Raw genomic sequence first — 21,923 nt, 5'->3', positions numbered from 1 at the left:
ATGATGTTTTATTGGCATTTGGGGCTTTTAATCTTTGTCTTTAAACATAACAGTAGTGATAATGCTACAGTGCTTTTCTTTTCCTGTTTTGAGCTTCTAAATCCAGCTAAGTTCTTTTCACTTATTGTTACAAGACAGAGAAGAGGCCGGGCTCTGTGGCTCACGCCTGTTATCTAGCACTTTGGGAGGCCGAGGCAGGCAGATTGCCTGAGCTCAGGAGTTAGACCAGCCTGAGCAACGCGGTGAAACCCCGTCTCTACTAAAAATACAAAAAATTAGCCGGGCTTGGTGCTGCGTGCCTGTAGTCCCAGCTACTCGGGAGGCTGAGGTTGCAGTGAGCCGAGATCGCGCCACTGCACTCCAGCCTGGGCGACAGAGCGAGACCCCGGCTCCAAAAAATAATAATAACAATAAGAGAGAGAAGAAAAAACTCATTTTTCTGTAGATAATATATTGAAATGCAGATGTAGTATAGACAGTTCTAAACCAGACAATGACATTTTAAAAAGAAATTTAGCCAGTGTTTACAGAACAACAATGGCAATGACATACTGATATCAGAATAGGTGTGTCCTATTAGTTGACAATGAATGATACATAATTTAAAACTAAGGATGACAACAGTTTCACTATAAACTCTTATTATTGTAGAAACCTGGTAAAATTGAATTCCACACTAGATGGTATAGTTTAAGACTTAACGCCTCATATTCTGACCTCATTAAATAGAAATCTGTTTAATCTCTGCAAGGAAATATTTTGTCCAGGAACGCCTACGTTTGTGGCAGGTGGAGACAGCTTATTAGGCAGCCTGCTCTCCTCTTATGATGGCCTTGGTCCGGGATCGCAGGGCTCATTATGTCATGAGCATAGTTATTAGATGGGTTCACTGTTTTTCCTCCTCCTTGAGGGGGACCTTTGGCACACGCTGGGAGGCCGTGAAAGCCAAGGCCACCGAGCTGCGGGTCTGGTGCGCGCATAGGAAGCGAGAAGCTCGGGAATCCAAGCCCCCGCAAATGCGCGGGTCCACGAGGTAGGCTGAGCTCCGCGCCTGGGTAGAGGAGGAAGCGAGCAGGGTCCAGGGGCGTGGCGGGAGGCTGAAGGGTTATTTACAGGGGTGCAGCTTTCTTCTGGGGTATCGCAGCAGCCGCCAGGCTGTGGGCGCCTTGTGGGGAAGCCTTGAGGCAGGCGGGACAGTGGAAGCGCAGCGGGGTGGCTCGGGAGCCCGCCCCGCCTCCTCCTCCCCCTCTCCACTCCCCTCCTCCCGCGCGAGCTCCCTCCCCATCCTCCTTTCCATCTCTTCCCCCTTCCCCCACTCCTTCCCCCTCTTCCTTCCCTCCACACCTCCTTTCCTTTCCCTCTCCCCTTCCCTTCCCTTCCCCCTCCTCCCCCTCATCCCCCACCCTATCCTCTTGCCAACCTTCTCCCTATCCCCCTCCTCCCCATCTCCTTCCCCCTTCCCCTCCCCACCCCGTTCCCCACCCCGTTCCCCACCCGCCTCCACTCGCGGCCCTCCCCGGCCCCCGCCCACGGATTCCCGCGCTTCGCCGGTTCCCTGGGAGTCGCCATGGCAACGGACGCCGGGTTCCCGACTCCGACTCCCGCGAGCGAGCGGCTCCGCGGGAGGCGCACGTCCCGGGCTGCGATGGCGAACTGGGGCAACTCGCTTGAGACAGAGGAGTGCCGGAAGATCATGGAGGGCCTCGAGGCCTCTATTGAACAATTCCAGTTCAACCCCAGGTGACCGGCGGGAGAGGCAGCCCCCGCCTGCCCGCTCCGGAGCCCTCGCGCCCGGGCCCTCGCTCAACGCCTTTCCAGGCCCCTTCCTCCAGCCGCTGGGCTTCAGTTTTTTGTTTGTTTTTCGAGGGGATCACTGTCCGAAAAGAGCTGCAGTTTTCACTTCTTCAAGTGTATAGCTGGACACTAAGAGCACGGACTCTGGAGCCAGACTGCCCGGATTCCAGAATCTTGGCGACCCTCTCACAGGGGCCGTGAGTTAGGCGACCGACTGCTCTGTGCCTCAGTTTTCTCAGCGGGAAATAATCGTTCATGAATGATGAAGAGTAGTGCTTGCTTCGTAGATCATAGTGAATATTAAATGAGCTAATCTAGGACACAGTATCCGTCTTAGTCCCCGCGGGCTGCTGTAACAAAACAACATAGGCTGGGTGGCTTATAAGCAACAGGAATTTATTTCTCCCAGTTCTGGAGGCTGGGAAGCCCACTGGCAGATTCCGGGTCTGATGAGGGTCCCTTCTGCACAGACAGTACCTCCTGGCTGTGTCTTCACATGGTGCAACGGGCAAGGGAGTTTTCCCCCACATCCCCCACACCCAATCCCACCCTGCTTTTAGAAGGGCACTAATCCCATTTATGGGGCTCCACTTTCATGACCTAGTCACCTCCAAAGTCCACACCTGCTAATATCGTCATCTTGGGGGTTAGGATTTCAACATGAATTTTCAGAAGACACAAACACTCAGACCGTAGCAGAATCATAGAAGTGTTTGCCCATGTCATTGTTTGCTATTCCTTGATCCTTGTTTAAAACCCCTCCCTTTCATACTCCTTTGCCCCCAGTGTTCTAGCTTTGTTGTTTACTTGGATAATGTAGAGCTGATGTTTCTGGGAAAATGCAAATTTCTTTCTAAAAACCTTTTCAAATCAGTAGGTAGCCAGAATTAGCTTAGCTGCTATGGGAGAACTTACCGTTGTATAAGGCAGGGGCCTCATGGTGCCAGGTGGGCTGGCTTAGGGGCAAGCCCCTCACACAGACGCAGCTCCAGGGTGAGAAGAAGGGACCACAGGTGTCCTAGCCCAGCAGTGGGACTGACCCAGTGAGGCAGTGCTCCTGGGCTCGGCTTCCCCAGCTTCACTGTATTCAATGGGTACGTTTGTTAAAATGGGTCAGGGTGCACGGGACCTGGTCTAGTGGTGGTTGTGAATAGCATTTATCAGAGGCAGCATGTGGTAAACACCAGAGGCACACAGCGTCTACCATGTTCTAGTGTTTGCTGTTAGGAATGGTGTCCTGCCCTCGACTCCTTGGCATTCCATGGTGGGGTAGCTCCCAAAAAAAAATGCACCTGCTGGGCTCAAGGGCAGACCGATGGTGCCAGGTGCTCATTGACTGAACAAAAGAACCACTGATGCCCATATTCATTTCTCTTCACCCAAAGTACTAGGGTGACTGAGCCGGTGCCTGGGTGTGAATGAGAGAGGCTCAGGTGCTGAACGTGGTCTACAAAGCAGACGAAAGCCCGGCCTTTGTGGAGTTTGCATCCTAGTGAGGAGCTGATGATGAACTAGATAAACAAGTAAACTATATAATAAGTTAGATAGTGGTTAGTGATAAGGAAGAAACCTAACACGGGAAGGTAGAAGAGGAAAGTGAGTGAGTGTGTGAGTGTGTGTGTGGCAAGTGGGGAGGGAGCTGTGATTTAATTTTTTTTTTTTTTTTTTTGAGTCAGGATCTCACTCTGTCACCCAGGCTGGAGTGTAGTGGCACGATCATGGCTCAGTGCAGCCTTGAACTCCTGGAGTCAAGTGATCCCTCCACCTCAGCCTCCTGAGTAGCTGAGACGACAAGCACGCCCCAGCCTGCCTGGCTAATTTTTTTTTAATACAGGGTCTTGCTGTGTTGCCCAGGCTGGTCTCAAACTCCTGGGCTCAAGCAGTCCTCCAGCCTCGGCCTCCCAAAGTGCTGGGATTACAGGCATAAGCCACCATGCCCGGCCTGGATTGCAGATTTTAGAAATGGTGATCCGGGAAGTCTTCACTGAGAAAATGATATTGGGGTGAAGACTTGCAGGCTTGAGGGGGGAGCCCTAAGGATCTATTCAGAGTACCAATGTTCCAGGCAGAGAGAGCACTGGGTAGAAAGACGGTGCCTGGATGTCCTAGGAGCAGCAAGGAGGCCAGTGTGGCTGGAGCAGAGAGGGAGAATAGTGGAGGTGAAGTCAGAGGGAAGGGGGTCAGTGCCTGTGGCGAGGGACTTTAGACTACCGTAAGGACTTCAGCTTTTACTGTGAGATGGGAAGCCATGAGGGGATTGGGAAAGAGGAGTGACATGATTTGATTTATCCTTCAATGGGATTACTCTGACTGCTGTTTTGATAATAGACTATAGTGAGGACGAGGGCAGAAACAAGGAAACAGGAGACTATTACAATATTCCTCGTGGAAGATGACTGTGGGGTAGCAGTGGTTGGAGGTCCGGAGAGACCTTGATGAACAGGTAGAATGGAATTGCCAGTAACCCGGATGGGGAAGATAATGAGATGAACAGGTCTGAAGGGAATATCATAAGCTTACTTCTGGTCATGATATGTCAGCAGTGACTATTAGACATCCATTTAGGCTGTTAAATAGGTAGTTGATTAGATGAGTCTGAAGTTAAGAAGAGAGTTCAGCTCAGCTATATCAGTTTGGAAATAATTAGCACAAAGATGGTGTCTTAAGCTGAGAGCCTTGGTGACATCAGCCAGGAAGTGAGTGTAGTTAGAGAAGTTTATGAGCCATGGAGCACATCAAAGTTCTGTGTTCTTTGAAGAGGAATAAAAGGAAGCAATATTCTTATTTAGCACTGAGAAATATGCCACAGTGAAAGTTTAGCACACCTAATGCTGTCTTCATTGACTGATTTATTAATAAGCATTTGTAAGATGGACAATTCTGGGATTCAGTGAGAAGAGTCATTGCATTTTATTAATACATATTTGTAGGTCTGTTTTCCAAAATCAATTAGGACGTTAATTTTGTATGTAACTTATTTTAAAAAACAATTATCTTCCCCAAATTCTGTTTTATGCATAACCACCAACTTATTATTCAGAAATAGAATTGCTGAGACTATAAATAGACTGTGTAGGAACCATTTAGCTAATTTGTTGTGATGTGGGTTTCCACTCTAGGCAGCAGGGTTGTTAGCTAAAATTAGAGACATTTGGAATTTGAAGGGACACTGAAAAATAAATCTTCCTCATTCAGTTAGATTCTGAATGAGCTGGATCTTTTTGAGTCAGTCACATAAAGAGTTAGGACTGGTGAAACCGGATAGTCATGGGCTTATCCTCATCAGGGATTTAGAAGAAGAATTTGCCATTTCCAGCTGCCCCTCTGTCGTCCAGGCTGGAGTGCAGTGTTACGGTCACAGCTCACTGCAGCCTCTGACCCCTGAGCTCAAGGGATCTTCTCACTTCAGCCTCCTGACTAGGTGGAGCCACAGGTGTGTGCCACATGCCCAGCTAATTTTTTTTTTTTCTTGTATTTTTGTAGAGACGGGGCTTCACCACGTTGCCCAAGCTGGTCTCAAATTCCTAAGCTCAAGCAGTCTGCCCGCCTTAGCCTCCCAAAGTGCTGGCGTGAGCCACCGCACCCAGCCTGGACCTGATTTTAAAATATCATATTGTATTATTGTAATATTATGGCACCAGAAGGATTACCTGAAAACATAATTTCAAGTTTCTAAATCATATCCTGAAAAAAATTGGTAAAAACTATTCACACTCCGTAAACCACCCATGATAGGTCTTTTGCTTGAAATGGGAAGGAACAGAAGAACATACGTGTTCATGCTTCATGAAAAATGTGGCTGAATAGTAAAAAGGAGCCGCTTAGCACTGGGTAGGGTAAAGGATTGCATTTCTAGACTGGAAAAGTGAATCACTGATATCTGTTAAATGTGCAGCAGTATAGACTATACAGAAACAGAGTTAGTTCCCATGGCTGTTTATATTTACTATATTGATGTAGCACTCAGGGTCCAGACAGGAGGCAGAAACCTCACTGCTAATTTGAACAGGGACTATTTCCTGTTCTCTGTTAAATAGTAAGTAAGAAGGATTTTTAACTAGTAAAAGGCAGTAAGGTGGTAAAAGAAGACTCTAGGCAATACAGTGATAGCAAACACAAAAAGCAGCTATGACCTCCAGGTCTGAGGAAGAGGAAACAGGGCAGGAACTAAGGAGTTAGAAGACCCGCCCTCAAAGGCTGAGATTAGGAATGATACCTCTTTGGAGAAGACATGGTGGGAGAGAAACTTGCCAGAGGGTGTGACAACTGCTGGTCTGCAGGGATGGCTTGCCCAGTGGCTGCAAAATTTGCTGAAAGGTACAGACAGGTCAAAGTTCCTTACCTAGCTGCGAGATCCAAATCTTCATTCCTGGAAGTCCTGACTTTTAAAAGTTCTGCCTTTTTTTTTTTTTTTTTTTTTTGGCTGCCTTTTTTCCATTAATCTTTACTACTGGGCACGGAAACACTAAGAGGCACCCCAAAGAATCCTCTGGGTTCCAGACAGAGTTCTCCTTGACTCCGTTGTTCACCAGCAACCCAATTGCCCCTGGGTATTCAGAATCAATCAGTTTAGCCAGTAGAGTGACTCCCTTTTCTGCCTTTGTTTCAGCAGCATAAGGATCACAAAGTGACCAGTCATCAGTGTCATCTAATTCAATAGAATTTCTGTTATGTTTTCTGGTGGAAACATTCTTCCCTTGTGAACTAAGACTTCCAAACCAGCAGATCCTAAAGTTGCAGAGACAGGAAACTATAATTTTGGGCGTGAGTTATTAGGCATAAGAGTAAGAGGTGTCTCTTCATTCTTGGACCTATGACTATAGGAGAGATAGCACCATATACTGTTTCAAAGCATATACTGTGTCCTGTGAGACAGAACCGCATTCTTTCATGGATTTGCTTCTCCCAAATATTGCTGGCAGTACAGGTGTGTGCCACTATGCCCAGCTAATTTTATTTTTATTTTTATTTTTATTTTTTTGTAGAGACAGGGTCTTACTATGTTGCCCAGGCTATTCCTGAACTCCTGGGCTCAAGCGATCTTCCCACCTCGGCCTCCCAAAGTGCTGGGATTGCAGGTGTGAACCACTGTGCCTGGCGTTAAATGAATCTTCAATAAGCTATTTGACCTTTCTATTAGGCCAGCCACTTCTGGGTGATGGGTTATATGATAAGATCACTGAATTCCATGGGCGTAAATCCATTGCTGCCTGTCTTTTGCTGTGAAATGAGTTCGTTGATGGGAAGTGATGCTGTGAGAATACCATGATGATGGATAAGATGTTCTGTAAGTTCATGCTTGGTGGTTCTGGCCAGTGCAGTATAGTCAGGGAATGCAAATCCATATCCAAAATAAATGTGTGTTCCGGTGAGGATGATGGAAGAGGTTCAGTGCTATCAACCTGTCGCTAGGTGGCTGGCTATTCCCTCTGGTTCATGCTGCCATATTGGGAGCTCAGTATTGATCTCTGCTGTTGACTAGTTAGGCACTCAGCACCTGTGGTAGCCAGGCCAGCCTTGGTAAGGGGAAGACCACGTTGTTGAACTCCATCCCTGACACCATGGCCATTTTGTTCAAGGGCCATCAAGCAAGCAGGGGTGGCTGCAAAAGGAAACTGAACGATATCCACAGAGTGTGTCATTTTGCCTAATTATTTAACTACTTTCTCTGCAGTGGATTCCCTTGGGTGGGCATTCAGATGCCACACAAACACCTTCACAATTTGTGCCCATTTTCAAAGGCTTATCCACAGAACTCTTCCCAGACATTCTTGACATCCATCTCTCAATCTGTTCCTTCCAAGTTCCTGACCATCCTGCTAACTCTTTAGCAGCTTCCCATAAATTAATATCAATATGTAATTCTGGCCATCCCTCATCCGGAAAAAGTAGACAACCAAATATACTGCTTTCAGTTTATTCAGTGAGAGGATTTTCCTTCATGATTGCCATTCAGGGTCACTTCTGAGTGTGGCTGTGAGACTGCAGGTAACTACCAGCTGGTGAGAAACCCATCTGTGAATCAGGCTTGAGGTTTTTTCCCTCAGTTACCTGCTCATAAAGAACTTCTCCGGTTGGGTTCTCAGGGCTTCAACTTCAGTAGGCATGGTTCAATTTTTCCCCTCATTAACCTTGACCTTGTTGAGTTGGTGCCTACCAAGGTCCTCTATTTTAAATTTACCATTCTTTTCTTGGAATAAATTACTATTTTCTAGGTATTACAATTTCCTTTTTTCTAAAACTTATTCTAACCAGCCATGGTCACCAATGATGACTCCTCTCTTTTATTTTTATTTATTTTTATTTTTTGAGGCAGGATCTCACTCTGTCATCCAAGCTGAAGTGCAGTGACACAATCCAAGCTCATTGCAGCATTAACCTCCCAGGCTCAGGTGATCTTCCCACCTCAGCCTCCCAAGTAGCTGGGACTACAGGTGTGTGCCACCACACCTGGCTAATTTCTGTATTTTTTGTAGAGACAAGGTCTTGCCATGTTGGCCAGGCTGGTCTCGAACTCCTAAGCTCAAGTGACCCACCCACCTCAGCCTCCCAAAGTGCTGGGGTTACAGGTGTGAGCCACTACACCCAGCTTGATGACTCCTATCTTAATGTCACCTTTATGATAACTGCCACATGGTAATTCTCTGCTTTTTTCTATATTTTTCTACATTTGTTAGAGCTTCCTATTCTCATTTATTTGTTCATTCATTCATTCATATCAGTATGGATTGATGGATTCCTATTTTATTCAATGGGTTATAATCTGATGCTTTCATTATTTATTTTGATGCTTAAATTGTCTTATATATGGCTAGTGGGTGTTTCTTCAATCTAGTTTCTTCATCATTTTTACATTTTCCCATCATCTTTTGAGCATTTCTTCACTTTATGGCAAACAAAATATTCCAGGCTCATTTTATACTTTTGCTTTTATGTAATTTTATATACTTTTATTCCAGGCTTGGAATGAACCATTTTTTCAAGGAGACTTCATTTCTTTTAGTGGAGGATGGTTTTTAGAAACCAACATCTAGGGCCGGGAGCAGTGGCTCACACTTGTAATCCCAGCACTTTGGGAGGCCGAGGCAGGTGGATCACTGAGGCCAGGAGTTTGAGACCAGCCTGGCCAACATGGGGAGACTTCATCTCTACTAAAAATACAAAATTAGTCAGGTGTGATGGTCCACACCTGTAATCCCAGCCACTTCGGAGACTGAGGCATGAGAATCACTTGAACCCAGGAGGCGGAGATTGCAGTGAGCTGAGATCACACCACTGCACTCCAGCCTGGGTGACAAAGCAAGACTCTGTCTCAAAAAATATATTGAAAAAAAAAGGAGAAGAAAGAAAAGAAACCAACATCTGAGTGTTAGATGTGCTCATCACTACTGGAGTGCCATTCTTCTAGGCCCTCTCATTGGACAGAACTAGAAACAGATATGTATAAATATATGCACATATATATGATATATGTTCACATATATATGTGCACACATATATGCACCTACAACTATTTATATATCTATGTATCTATATTTATAAAAGCACGCATTCATACCAATTCTTCCCATTCCATTCCATTGTCTCAGAGACCTTTCTAGTCTACTCTTTCCCTATGTTTGTAAATATCTTTCCTAGAACTGAAAAACTTGACTTCTGTCATTTTGAGAACATTTACTTACTCATTCAGTGTATCCAGTCTCCCACTATTGTGGTCCTCTCCTCTGTGTGCCACCTCTGTGCTGCTGCCCCTGTTCCCCCAACTGACCCACATTCTTAGCCACCAGGCTTGCTGTTCTTCTATGCATGACTCCCAATTTTCTTTATGGCCCCATGTCATTGACCACCGTGCTGATTCCTTCACCCTGAGAAGGGAAGAGAATGGAAGGCAAAAGAAGGTAGAAAAGACAGTGAGAAAGTGGTTACACATGATTTTGATAGGTATAACTTTGGGGAGACTGAATCCTAGGCTGAAGGTACTGTTAAAGTACAGATGTATTTGGGGGAACATTTAACTAGCAGATACGTGACACATGAGTAAGTTACACAGAGTGTATGTAATGAGAAATGAGGCTCATCACTACCTCAGAATATATAGCATATTTTTATTTACTTGTTTACTGTAATTAGTATATGGAAAGTTGAAAATTTTGTGGGATTAACTGAAGGTCTTTATTTTGAATATCAAGGAGTTTTCACATTAAATGGCCTTTTTTAGTTGATATTGCTCTGCTTTAATAGTTTTTTCCAAATATGACGAAAAAACTATGACATTTCAAAACATCGGAGTGACAGTAGAAACCACCACTGCAGTACTAATAATGAGTATCACTTCTTGAGGGCTTACTGTTGTATCAAGGGTCATTCAAAATAATTCTAAGTATTAACACACTAAATTCTCAAAGTAAGTCTATGAAATGGGGACTATTATTTTCCATAAGAGGAAACTAAGGCACAGAAAGGTTTAGTAATTTATCTAATGTCACGTAGCTAGAGTACCAGTCACGATGCTTTCAGCTACAGTTGACAGAAACTACCAACAATTGGTGTACTTACTCTAGGACATTACAGGGAGACTGGAGGTATGACAGGTTTCAGAGCTAATTGAGTCAATGGCCAAGCAAAGTCATCAGTCAAATTTATTTCCGTCTTTTTTTTTTTTGAGACAGAATCTTGCTCTGTCACCCAGGCTGGAGTGCAGTGGTGCGATCTCAGCTCACTGCAGCCTCTGCCTCCCAGGTTCAAGCGATTCTTTTCCCTCAGCCTCCTGAGTAGCTGGGATTACAGGCACGTGCCACCACACCCGGCTAATTTTGTATTTTTAGTCGAGATGGGGTTTCGCCATATTGGCCAGGCTGATCTCAGACTTCTGACCTCAAGTGCTCCTCCTGCCTTGGCCTCCCGAAGTGCTGGGATTATAGGCATGAGCCACTGCGCCCAACCTATTTCCATCTTTTTTGAAAGCTCATCATCTATGCCCTGGCTGGCCCCCCTTGTGGTCACCTAGTGACTGTGCCAGTTCTTGGCATTACTTCCACCCTTGGCAACGTCCAGAGTCAAAGAAGAAACCTCTCCTCTGGTGCCCCCTTTGTAGGAGTCTAAAAAGCTTTCTTACTAGCCCCCAACAGACCCTTCCTAATGTCTCCCTCTTCAGACCTGTGTTCTACACCCATCCCTGGACACCCACTGCCAAGGAGAGTGGGATAACTGTGATGGGCTTAGCCCAGCTTGGAGTTATACTTGGCACGGTGGATATGGTCAACTTCATCTGAGTTCTGTGGGGGACATATCTGAGGTTTGGCCAGCATGCGAGAAGACGGGAGTTGCCATGGGGTGCCCCGCATGGGGGTATGCTCTCGTCAGCAGAAGAGATGGGATAGAAGCACAGACATTCTGCCTTTGGCACCTACACTGAGAAGTCTGATAATTCTACTTGGGCTTTTGTGGTTCTCTTATTTTAGCTGACATTTTAGAAACAGTTGTGGTAAGTTTGATCAAATTGACAGAGTACATCCAGAAAATTGCCTTCTTAATGCTGTTTGAGATGCCTGTCCTTAGAAATCTGTAGAAGGAATTTACAAACACTTGTTCCTGGCCTATTCACATTTTTCAAGAATAATGCTTGAAAATCAAATACAGAAGGTGGTATGATCATCTTAAAGAAGCAATTCTCAAACTTTTTGGTTTCAAGACCTCTCTAGAGTATTAAAAAATTATTGGTACCCTCAAAGAGATTTAGTTTATGTTGGTCCTATCTATTGATAGTTGCCAGATTGGAAATTTAAAAGAAGAAAATTAAAATATATTGATTCACTCAAAATAAGGATAAATCAGGTATGTGTTAATAGAAATACCATGTTTTGTTTATTTTATTTTATTTTTCTGAAACAGGTTCTCTTTCTGTTGCCCAGGCTGGAGTGTGGTGGTGCTTTCATAGCTCATTGCGGCCTCAACCTCCTGGACTCAAGCAATCCTCCTGCCTCAGCTTCTATAGTAGCTGGAAATAGCATATTTTAAAGAAAAACTAGCTGTATTGTTCTAAAACAAAAACTTTCATGAGAAGAGTGTCACTGTTTTACATTTTTGCAAAGCTTTTCCATGCCTGGCTTAATGGAAGAGAGCTGAATTCTCATAGCTGCTTCTGTATAATCTGTAGCCTCTGGAAAACTCCACTGAACATTTGTGAGAGAATGATAGTAAAAAAGACAAATAAAATCTTAATACTATTATAAAATTAATTTGATCTCACAGGTTTTCTAATAGAGTATCCCAGAACCCCAGGGGTCCTCGGCCCATACTTTGAAAACCACTGTCTTAAAGGATTTCTGCTGAATAAGCCTATGCATAACCTAGAATTATTTCCAGCAGTAGCAGAGGCAATAACAGTATGGAAGATATTAAAAGCAGGTATATAAATTGATCATATCTCAGAAAAGTGGAAATCAGATGAGCAACCGTAGAGCAATATGCCTCAGTCCAGGGAATTTGATAATCTCATTATTCTCATTAGCTCCAGATCACAAGAGCTAATTCAGAGGCTTCCTCACCTCACCAACCTCTTAGAATACTTAAAATACGATATGATTTACACAAAAAAATACACACTAACATCTATTTCTAAGAAAATATCTATGACATAAAGCACATTTCATTTCCTTTGTTTTCAGACTTAACATTTCAGATGATTTAAAGATTGGCTTTTTCAGCACAGACCATGCCACTCAAACCGATTCCAGTGAAATACTGTCAGTAAAGGAATTGAGTTCATCTACGCAAAAGTTAGCACAGGTAAATCTGAATTTGTTCTGAAACTTCTGAGATAATTTTTGGCGTTAATTGCCTTCATGTTTCTTTCATAGACAAAAGTGAAATAATTAAAATTTTTAAAATGTTAGCATCTTTGACAAACAGCTGAATGATAGCTGTGCTTTAACAAATTATTAATATAAGCTACTACTTATATTTATGTCATACTTACATATGTTAATTTGTTTAATAAAGTATTTTGTTACTCTGTTGGAAATTCTTTTGACATCTGTGAACATTTTCTATTTATGACACTTTAAAAAATTATCAAACATCTTTGCATATATAATGAATAACTGTGTAACCCACCATCCAGCTTTGTCAAATTTTGACATTTTGTTATATTTTCTTTGAATTTTTTTTTTTTTTTTTTTTTTTTGAGACAGTGTCTTACTCTGTCACTTGGGTAGAGGTGTGATCATAGCTCACTGTAGCCGCCACCTCCAGGATTCAGGTGATCCTCCCACTTCAGCCTCACAAGTAGCTGGGACTACAAGTGCATGCCACCATGCCCAGCTAATTTTTTGTATGCTTTGTAGAGATGGGATTTTGCCATGTTTTTCAGGCTGCTATTGAACTACTGGGTTCAAGCAATCCACCCACCTCAGCCTCCCAAAGTACTGAGATTACAGGCGTGAGCCAGCGTGCCTGGCCTGGATCTTTTTTGATTGTAAAGGAACATAGTATTGCATGTACGTTGGAGATCAAGAGTTATTATTAAAAACCCTAATCAATAAAGCTGTTATGTGAGGTAGCATACCACTATAAATACTCTTGTCTACCTTGATTTTGTTTTTACACTTGGAAGTCGTTCTATATTGACACATAGTTTCCTCATTTATTTCACAAGTACATTACATCACAAAATGTGCATCATATATTTAGCTTTCCATATTGATGGACATTTTGGTCATTTCTAATATTTTACTGTGATGAATAATCCTGCACATACTCATATGCCAGTAAATCTGTGATGTAAATTCTTAAAAGTGGAATTTCTGAGTCAGAGGATGTATGCATTAGTCATTTTGAAGGATATTGCCAAATTGCCCTGCATAGAGATTGTACCAATTTACACTCCCGCTAGTAACTTTTGAGGTTGTCTCTTTTCTACATATTTGCCAATTTATTGTCTTCTTTTATACTTTCAGAAACATTTTATAATTTTATTCTTTTGTAACTAAGTGTATCCAAATGACCACGTTCTGGTCAGTAGGATTCAGATGGAAATGGTCTGTGGCAGCTCTGGGGAACCTTCTTTGAGACACGGTTTACATGCGCCCTCTGTCACTTCTCCCTTCACTTCTTCCCTCCCTGCTACTTCCCATTCCCCTTCCCTTCTTCACTCCCTGCTACTTTCCATTCCCCTTTCCTTCCTTCCCTTTCCCTTTTCCCTTCCCTTCTTCCCTTTCCTTTTTCCCTTCCCCTTCCCTTCTTCCCTTCCCTTTCCCTTTTCCCTTTCCTTTCCCCTTCCCTTCTTCCCTCCCTTCCCTTCTCCCCTCCTCTCCCCTCCCGGTTCCCCTGCCGGTTCCCCTTCCCTCCCCTCCCCATTCCGGTTCCCATCCGGGGTCCCTTCCCTTCCCTTCCCGGTTCCCGTCCCTGTTCCCTTTCCTTCCCGTCCCGGTTCCCTGCCCTTCCCGGTTCCCGTCCTGTTCCTGTCCCGGTTCCCTGCCCTTCCCGGTTCCCGTCCTGTTCCCGTCCCGTTTTCCCTCCTTACTTTTCCCGGTTCCCTTCTCTTCCCTTCCCGGCTCCCATCCCGCTTCCCTTCCCTTCCCGGTTCCCGTCCTGGTTCCCTTCCCTTTACTGTTCGCGTCCCGGTTCCCTTCCCGATTCCTGTCCCTGTTCCCTTCCCGGTTCCCGCCCGGTTCCCTTCCCTTCCCTGTTTCCGTTCTGGTTCCTGTACTGGTTCCCGTCCCGGTTCTCGTCCCCATTCCCTTCCCCTCCCGTCCTGGTTCCCCCCCCCCGGTTCCCTACCCTTCCCGTCCCAGTTCCCGTCCCGGTCTCCCCTCCCCTTCCTCTTCCTTCCCGGTTTCCCTCCCCTACCCTCCCTTCCCGGTTCTCTTCCCTTCCCTTCCCGGTTCCTGTCCCGGTTCCCTTCCCTTCCCGGTTCTCTTCCCTTCCGGTTCCTGTCTCTGTTGCCCTCCCGGTTTCCTTCCTTTCCCGTCCCGGTCCCTTCCCTTCCTTTCCCGGTTGCCATCCCGGTTCCCATCGGTTCCCATCCCTTCCCTTCCCGGTTCCCTTTCCGGTTTCCATCCCGGTTCCCATCCCTTCCCTTCCCGGTTCCCTTTCCGGTTCCCATCCTGGTTCCCGTCCCTTCCCTTCCCGGTTCCCGTCCCGGTTCACTTCCCTTCCCGATCCCCTCCGTTCCCGGTTCTTATCTAGGTTCCCGTCTGGTTCCCTTTCCGGTCGCCTCCCCTCTCCCCATTCCCGGTTTCCCTCCCTTTCCTCTACCCTCCCCTCCCCTCCAGGTGTCTCCACCCCTCCCCTCCCTTCCTGTGCTCTCCTTGCTTTCCCTCCCTTCCCAGTTTCCCTCCCTTCCCAGTTTCCCTCGCCTTCCCTTTTTTCCAGTCCCCTTCCCTTCCCTTCTACCTTCCCTTCCCGGTTCCCGTCCCAGTTACCGTCCGGGTTCTTTTCCCTTCCCGGTTCTCCTCCCGCTTCCCTTCTCTTCGCGGTTCCCTTCCCTTCCCGGTTCCCATCCTGCTTCCCTTCTCTTCCCAGTTCCCCTCCCGGTTCCCTTCCCTTCCCAGTTCCTGTCCTGGTTTCCCATCCTGGTTCCATTCCCAGTCCCCTTCCCTCCCTTCCCAGTTTCCCTCCCCTTCCCGGTTTCCCTCCCCTTCTTCTCCCGGTTTCCCTCCCCTTCTTCTCCCGGTTTCCCTTCCCTTCCCAGTTCTTTTCCCTTCCCGTCCCGGTTCCCTTCTTTTTCCCGGTTCCCGTCCCGGTTCCCTTTGCTTCCTTTCCCGGTTCTTGCCCGGGTTCCCTTCCCTCTTCTTCCTGGTGTGTCCGGAGTTGGTTTCCGCCGGTGGGTTCGTGGTCTCCCTGACTTCAAGAATAAAGCCGCAGACTTTCTGGTGAGTGTTACAGCTCTTAAAGATGGCACGGACCCAAAGAGTGAGCAGTAGCAAGGTTTATTGTGAAGAGCGAAAGGACAAAGCTTCCACAGCCTGAAAGGGGACCTGAGGGAGTTGCCACTGCTGGCGGTGGCCAGTTTTTATTGCCTTATTGGCCCCTCCCATGTTCCATTTCTGTCCTATCAGAGTGCCATTTTTTTCAGTTCTCCCGGCAGTTGGCTACTTTTAGAATCCTGCTGATTTGTGCATTTTACAGAGCGCTAATTGGTGCGTTTTACAATCCTCTTGTAAGACCGGAAAGATCCCCAAGTCCCTACTGGATCCAGGAAGTCCAGCTGGCCTCACCTCTCACCAGTTCCCATCCTGGTTCCCTTCCTAGTTCCTGTCCCGGTTCCTGTCCTGGTTTCCTTCTCTTCCTGTCCATGTTCCCATCCCAGTTCCCTTCCCTTCCCGGTTCCTGTCCCTGTTCCTGTCCTGGTTCCCTTCCCTTCCCTTCCCTGTTCCAGTCCCGGTTCCCTTCCCTTCCCGGTTCCTGTCTCGGTTCCCCTCCCTTCCTGTCCTGGTTCCCGTCCCAGTCCCCTCCCCTCCTATCCCCTCCCCTCCCTTCCCTGTTTCTCTCCCCTCCCCTCTTTTCCCGGTTTCCCTCCCCTCCCCTTTCTTCCTGGTTTCCTTCCCCTTCCCTCCCTTACCAGTTTCCCTCCCCTTCCTTTCCCGGTTTTCCTTCCTTTTTTCCTAGTTTCCTTCCTTTTCTTACTTCTTCTGCTAGAGCATGGATCCTACTGTTTGGACTGTGAGGTTGAAACAGTATACAGCAGAGTAATAAGACGGAAGAATCTTAGATCATTTCACCCATTGATTGCCTAGGTAGATTTCTAGGGAGAGAAATTAACTTATTTCTCATTTATGCTTCTGTTATTTAGATTTTTTTTTTTTTTTTTTTGAGACGGAGTCTTGCTCTGTCACCCAGGCTGGAGTGCAGTGGCACGATCTCAGCTCACTGCAACCTCCGCCTCCCAGGTTCACGCCATTCACCTGCCTCAGCCTCCCGAGTAGCTGGGACTACAGGCGCCGGCCACCATGCCCGGCTAATTTTTTATATTTTTAGTAGAGACGGGGTTTCACCTTGTTAGGCAGGATGGTCTCTTATCTCCTGACCTCGTGATCCGTCCGCCTCGGCCTCCCAAAGTGCTGGGATTACAGGCATGAGCTTTATTTTTTGAGACACGGTCTCACTCGGTCACGTAGACTGGATTGCAGTGGCAGGATCATAGGTGACAACAGCCTTGACCTCCTGTGCTCGAGTGATCCTCCCACCTCAGCCTACTGAGTAGCTGGGACTACAGGTGTGTGCCACCACAGCTGGCTAATATTTTTTTCTATTTTTTTTGTAGAGACAGAGTCTCAATATGTTGCCCAAGCTGGTCCCAAATCCCTGGCCTCGAGTGATCCTCCTGCCTTGGCCTCCCAAAGTGTTGAGAATACAGGCATGAGCCACCAAACCTGGCTATTTGGATTTTTTGTTATAGCTGAACCAAAATCTGATACAAATGTTAAATCAGATTAAGGATGTCTTCTTCTATTTCTAATTAATAAGAGGCATTTTAAAAAATCATGTATGACTGGGTTTGAATACTTTTCATGGACTTATTGAGATGATCATGCAGTCATACGGCTTTTCTCCTTTATTTGATGATGTGGTAAAATTTGGTTTTTGAATAGTAAACCACCCTTGAATTCCTGAAATAAACCTAACTGGATCATAATATTTCTTTTTGCATTTCTGCATTATTTGCTATTATTTTATTGAGGATTTATTTTCCTCTGTTTTAAGGGAGATTGCCCTATAATTTTTTTCTTTTCTTTTCTTTCTTTCTTTCTTTCTTTTTTTTTTTTTTTTTTTTTGAGACAGGGTCTTGTTCTGTTGCCCAGGCTGGAGTGCAGTGACAATCATAACTCACTGTGACCTTGAACTCCTGGGATCAAGCAGTCCTCCCACCTCAGCCTCCTGAGTAGCTGGGATTACAGGAGTGCACCACCTTGCCCAACTAATTTTTAAATTTTTGGTAGAGATAGGGTCTTGCTATGTTACCCAGGCTATACTCTATAATACTCTTTTCTTACACTATTGTTGTTCAGTCTTGGTACCAAGATCACAGTATCCTCATAAAATGAGAAGTGTTCCCTAGTCTATTCTCTGGAATACTTCACATAAGATTGGGAATATCTATTTCTTCAATGTTTGTTAGAACTGGCATGTAAAACTGTGCTTATTTTTATTGCTATTGTTATTTTGTTATGTATATATTCCCGTTTTCTTAAATATTCTGGGTCACTTTTGATGTTATGTTTTTCTATTAAAGTATTTATTTTTGTTAAATCTTCAAATTATTGGCATAATATTTATTGTCTTTTATTATTTTTAGGTATTGTATCTGTAGTTATATTCCTTGTTAAATGTTTAATGTTGTCTGATATTGTCTGCATATCTCCTCTCTTTTTTCTTAGTGACTCTTGGCAGAATTGTCTATTTCATTATTTTTTATTTCAGACACCCAGTTTTAGGATGTATTAATCCTCTCTGTTGTATCTTTATTTTCTAGTTCATAAATTTATTTCCCTATGTTTATTATTCCTTATTCCTTTCTGTTTACTCTTTCTTTTCTTTTTTGTTTGTTTGTTTGTTTGTTTATGAGACAGGGTCCACTCTGTTGCCCAGGCTGGAGTGTAGTGGCAGAATCACGGCTCACTACAGCCTTGACCTCCTGGGCTCAAGTGATCCTCCTGCCTCAGCCACTTGAGTAGCTGGAACTACAGGCACATGCCACCACACCTGGCTAATTTTTACAATTTTTTGTAGAGATAGGGTTTCACTATGTTGCCCAGGCTGGCCTCAAACTTACGAGCTTAAGCGATCCTCCTGCCTCAGCCTCTCAAAGTGTTAGGATTACAGGTGTGAGCCATTGTGTCTGGCTTGTTTTTTTTTTTTTTTTTTTTTTTTAATTTCTTGAGTTGGATCTGGGTATCAATTAGGATAGCATATAGCTCCGTGTTTAGAAAAAACAACTGCATTGGCTTCATAAAATATCAAGAGGTACAGAGTTAGAGAATCCAGAGTTAGTGCAGTAGCTCTCTGATCTGTGTGATGTAGATTCATTTTATCTTCTCACATCTCCACCATTAGTGCCTGACTTTTGTTGCCCTAGTTCTGATCCAGTAGCAAGATGGCTGCTCCCCTTCCAGCTTCCGTGGAAGGAGAATATGGGAAAAGTAGGGAGGAGTGGTAATAGCTATCTTAGGAAAGCAAAAACTTTCCATAGAACGCCTTGCCATATGTTTCTTTGGCGTAACTGTATCACATGACCACTTGAACTACAAGGAGCTATAGAGAAGTATTTTAGCTGAGCACATTGCTGCCCCGGACAATGTCATTGTTCCATCAGTAAAGAAGAACCATGATGCCGGATATTAGGCTGACAGCTACCAATGCCTATAGATCGTAGGTTTTGAGGCTTTCTTCTTCTCTTTTATAGGCAGTTAAAACTACAAATTTCCCACTAACTACATTTTTAGCTCCTACAAACTTTGAAATATAGTATTTTTGTTAGTATTTAAATTTAAATACTCGAATTTTTCATTTGTTCATTTCATCTGTATAATAAGAGAGTTATTAAATTTTCAAAGATGCTTTTTAGAATATTTTTATGTTGCTGATTTTTAACTTCAGTGCTTTTTTGTTGGAGAACGCAGTCCTTGTGAAACAAATTATCTGGTGTTTGTTGCAATTTGTGTTGAGGCTTTGTGTGAGGTCAGTCTTTGTCATTGTGCCATAGATGCAGGAATTTTTTTTTTATTTTCTCCCCCGAGATGGAGTCTTGCCCTGTCACCCAGGCTGGAGTGCAGTGGTGCGATCTCGGCTCACTGCAACCTCCACCTCCCAGGTTCAAGCGATTCTCCTGCCTCAGCCTCCTGAGTAGCTGGGATTACAGGCACACGCCACCACGCCTGGATAATTTTTGTATTTTTAGTAGAGATGGGGTTTCACCATGTTGGCCAGGCTGGTCTCAAACTCCTGACCTTATGATCTGCCCACCTCAGCCCCACAAAGTGCTGAGATTACAGGTGTGAGCCAATGTGCCTGGCCGGGAAATTTAAAAAAAGTCTATATTTATTAATTATTGGATTTATGTATTTTTTCTATACGAAGGCTTTTGCCATATTGTCCATTTTGTTCAATGTTAATTTATCTGTATTAACATTCTTTGGGCTAGTATTTACCTGGTAAATCGTTCTCATTTCTACACTGACATTATTTCTGTGTTGTGTCTTAGATATATCTCTTATAAATTGTATATAGTTTTGAAAAATCCGATCTCATAATTTCTTTTAATAGCTAATTTATTCTATTAGTGTTAATTTTGACTACTGATAAATTTGTATTTTCTGCCAACTTCTTTTTTAATTTCTCTTTATCTTATTTTTTCTATACCTCGTTTTTCTCCTTCCCTACTCTCCAATGATTGTATTAACTTTTCCTTAGTTTCTGTTCTCTCCTCTACTAATAATTAACTATTTTATCTTTATTCTTTTAATGATTAATCTCAAATTTGAACATTCAGCATTGACTAGAATTTGTAATTTCTACCATACAGTACAAGAAATGTAGAACCTTTATCTCTAATTGTGTCTTTCTGTCTTTTTTATTATTATTATCAAGTATTTCAGTTGTTTTCTCCTAATATTTTTGCAGTTAACTATTCATATTGTTTTATGCAATTAATGCTTGTTTAGATTTACTCACATTTACCAATTTCTTTGCTCATCGTTCTTTCCCATATCTCAGTACTTCTTTCTGTGCTTAATTTTCATTATTTCTAAAGATCTTTTGATCCTTTGTTCAGCAAGGATTATAGTGTACTTAGCATTAATATTGCACAACTTCATGTAAAACGCAATAACCTTGTAACTGTTTACCACCCTCCCGTCTTTTATGCTGAGTATCATATGTATTGCATCTATTATACATACATTACAAACTCATGATGTTTGCTTTAAACAGTGCTATAAATTTTAAGCTAATAAGAGGAAAGCTAGTATTTTATATGTACCTAGATATTTACCATTTCTTTTGCTCTTTATTCTTTCCTGAAGATCTAGCTTTCCAGCCCAGATTATTTCTCTTTAGCCCAAAAAACGTTATTTAGCTATTCTCCTACTGTAGGCAAAGAATTTCTGTTTTATTTAAAATGTTTTTACATTGAATATAGAATTCCAGGTTGATGAGTTGTGTTTTGTTTTGTTTTCTCACTTTACAATTGCTCTGTAGGCTTTAATAGTGTCTAAGAAAATAACCATTATTAGTCATTCGAAATGTTATTCCCCTGTATGTAGCTGTTTCTTTTCTGTCTGCTTTCAACATTTTCTTTTAATCTTTGGTTTTCAACAGCTTGATTATTATGTACCTAAGTGTGGTTTTGATGCATTTATCCTGCTTGGATAAATAAATTAAGCATCTACAATCTGCATGTTTCACCAAATTTGGGAGATTTGGAGCCACTAAATATATCTTCAAATATTTGTTCCACCCCACTTTTTCTATCCTCTCCTTCTGCAATTCCAACTACTTGTATGTTAGACTTCTCATTATTAACTCGCAAGTCCCTAAACTCTGTCCATTCTGTAAAATTTTAAAAATCTTTGTTCTTTCTATTTTTTATTGATACGTCTTCAAGTTCACAGTTTTTTTCTGCCATCTTTGTTCTTCTGTTAAGTACTTTCAGTGAAGTTCGAATTTTGGATATTGTATTTTTCAATTCGGGAATTTGTTTTCTTTATCAAAATTTTCTGTTTGCTGATATTTCCTTTTTTCATTTATTACAGCATGTTTTCCTTTACTTCATCATGCATAGTTATAATAACTGCTTTAACATCTTTGGCAATTCTGACATTTTGGTAATATTGGAACTGGTTTCAACCACCTTTTTTCTTGAGACTGAATCACGTTTTCCTGTTTGTTTTTTTTTTATATAATCCAAGTAATTTGGATTATATTGTGGACAGTGTGGATGTTATCTTCTGGGTTCTGATATAGTCCCCTAAAGAATGCTGAAGTTTGTTGTTGTTGTTGTTGTTGTTGGTTTTTTTTGTTTTTTTGGCACACAATTAACTTGTTTGGATTAAAACAGAAAATGATATCTTTTTTTTTTTTTTTAGCAGCCCAAATCTTGGTTTTGTTCTATTATCTCTAGCTGGGCTATT

At 43.5% G+C, this 21,923-nt stretch overlaps 1 protein-coding gene across 2 annotated transcripts in view; it reads left to right on the top strand.

The window, feature by feature from the left end:
- The first annotated feature begins 789 nt into the window (after positions 1-789).
- C8H10orf67 (chromosome 8 C10orf67 homolog) overlaps positions 790-21,923 on the top strand; it is a 164,513-nt gene continuing 143,379 nt past the window's right edge. For both annotated transcript variants that reach the window (XM_054522065.1, XM_002820597.4), the window contains exons 1-2: positions 790-1,033; positions 12,462-12,582. In XM_054522065.1, the coding sequence (XP_054378040.1) occupies positions 825-1,033; positions 12,462-12,582 (330 nt within the window). In that variant the 5' untranslated portion in view covers positions 790-824. The remainder of the gene's footprint in view (positions 1,034-12,461; positions 12,583-21,923) is intronic.

This window comes from Pongo abelii, chromosome 8 (genome assembly GCF_028885655.2).
Source record: "Pongo abelii isolate AG06213 chromosome 8, NHGRI_mPonAbe1-v2.0_pri, whole genome shotgun sequence".
NCBI lineage: Eukaryota > Metazoa > Chordata > Mammalia > Primates > Hominidae > Pongo > Pongo abelii.
This window is presented reverse-complemented; position numbering and strand designations above follow the sequence as displayed.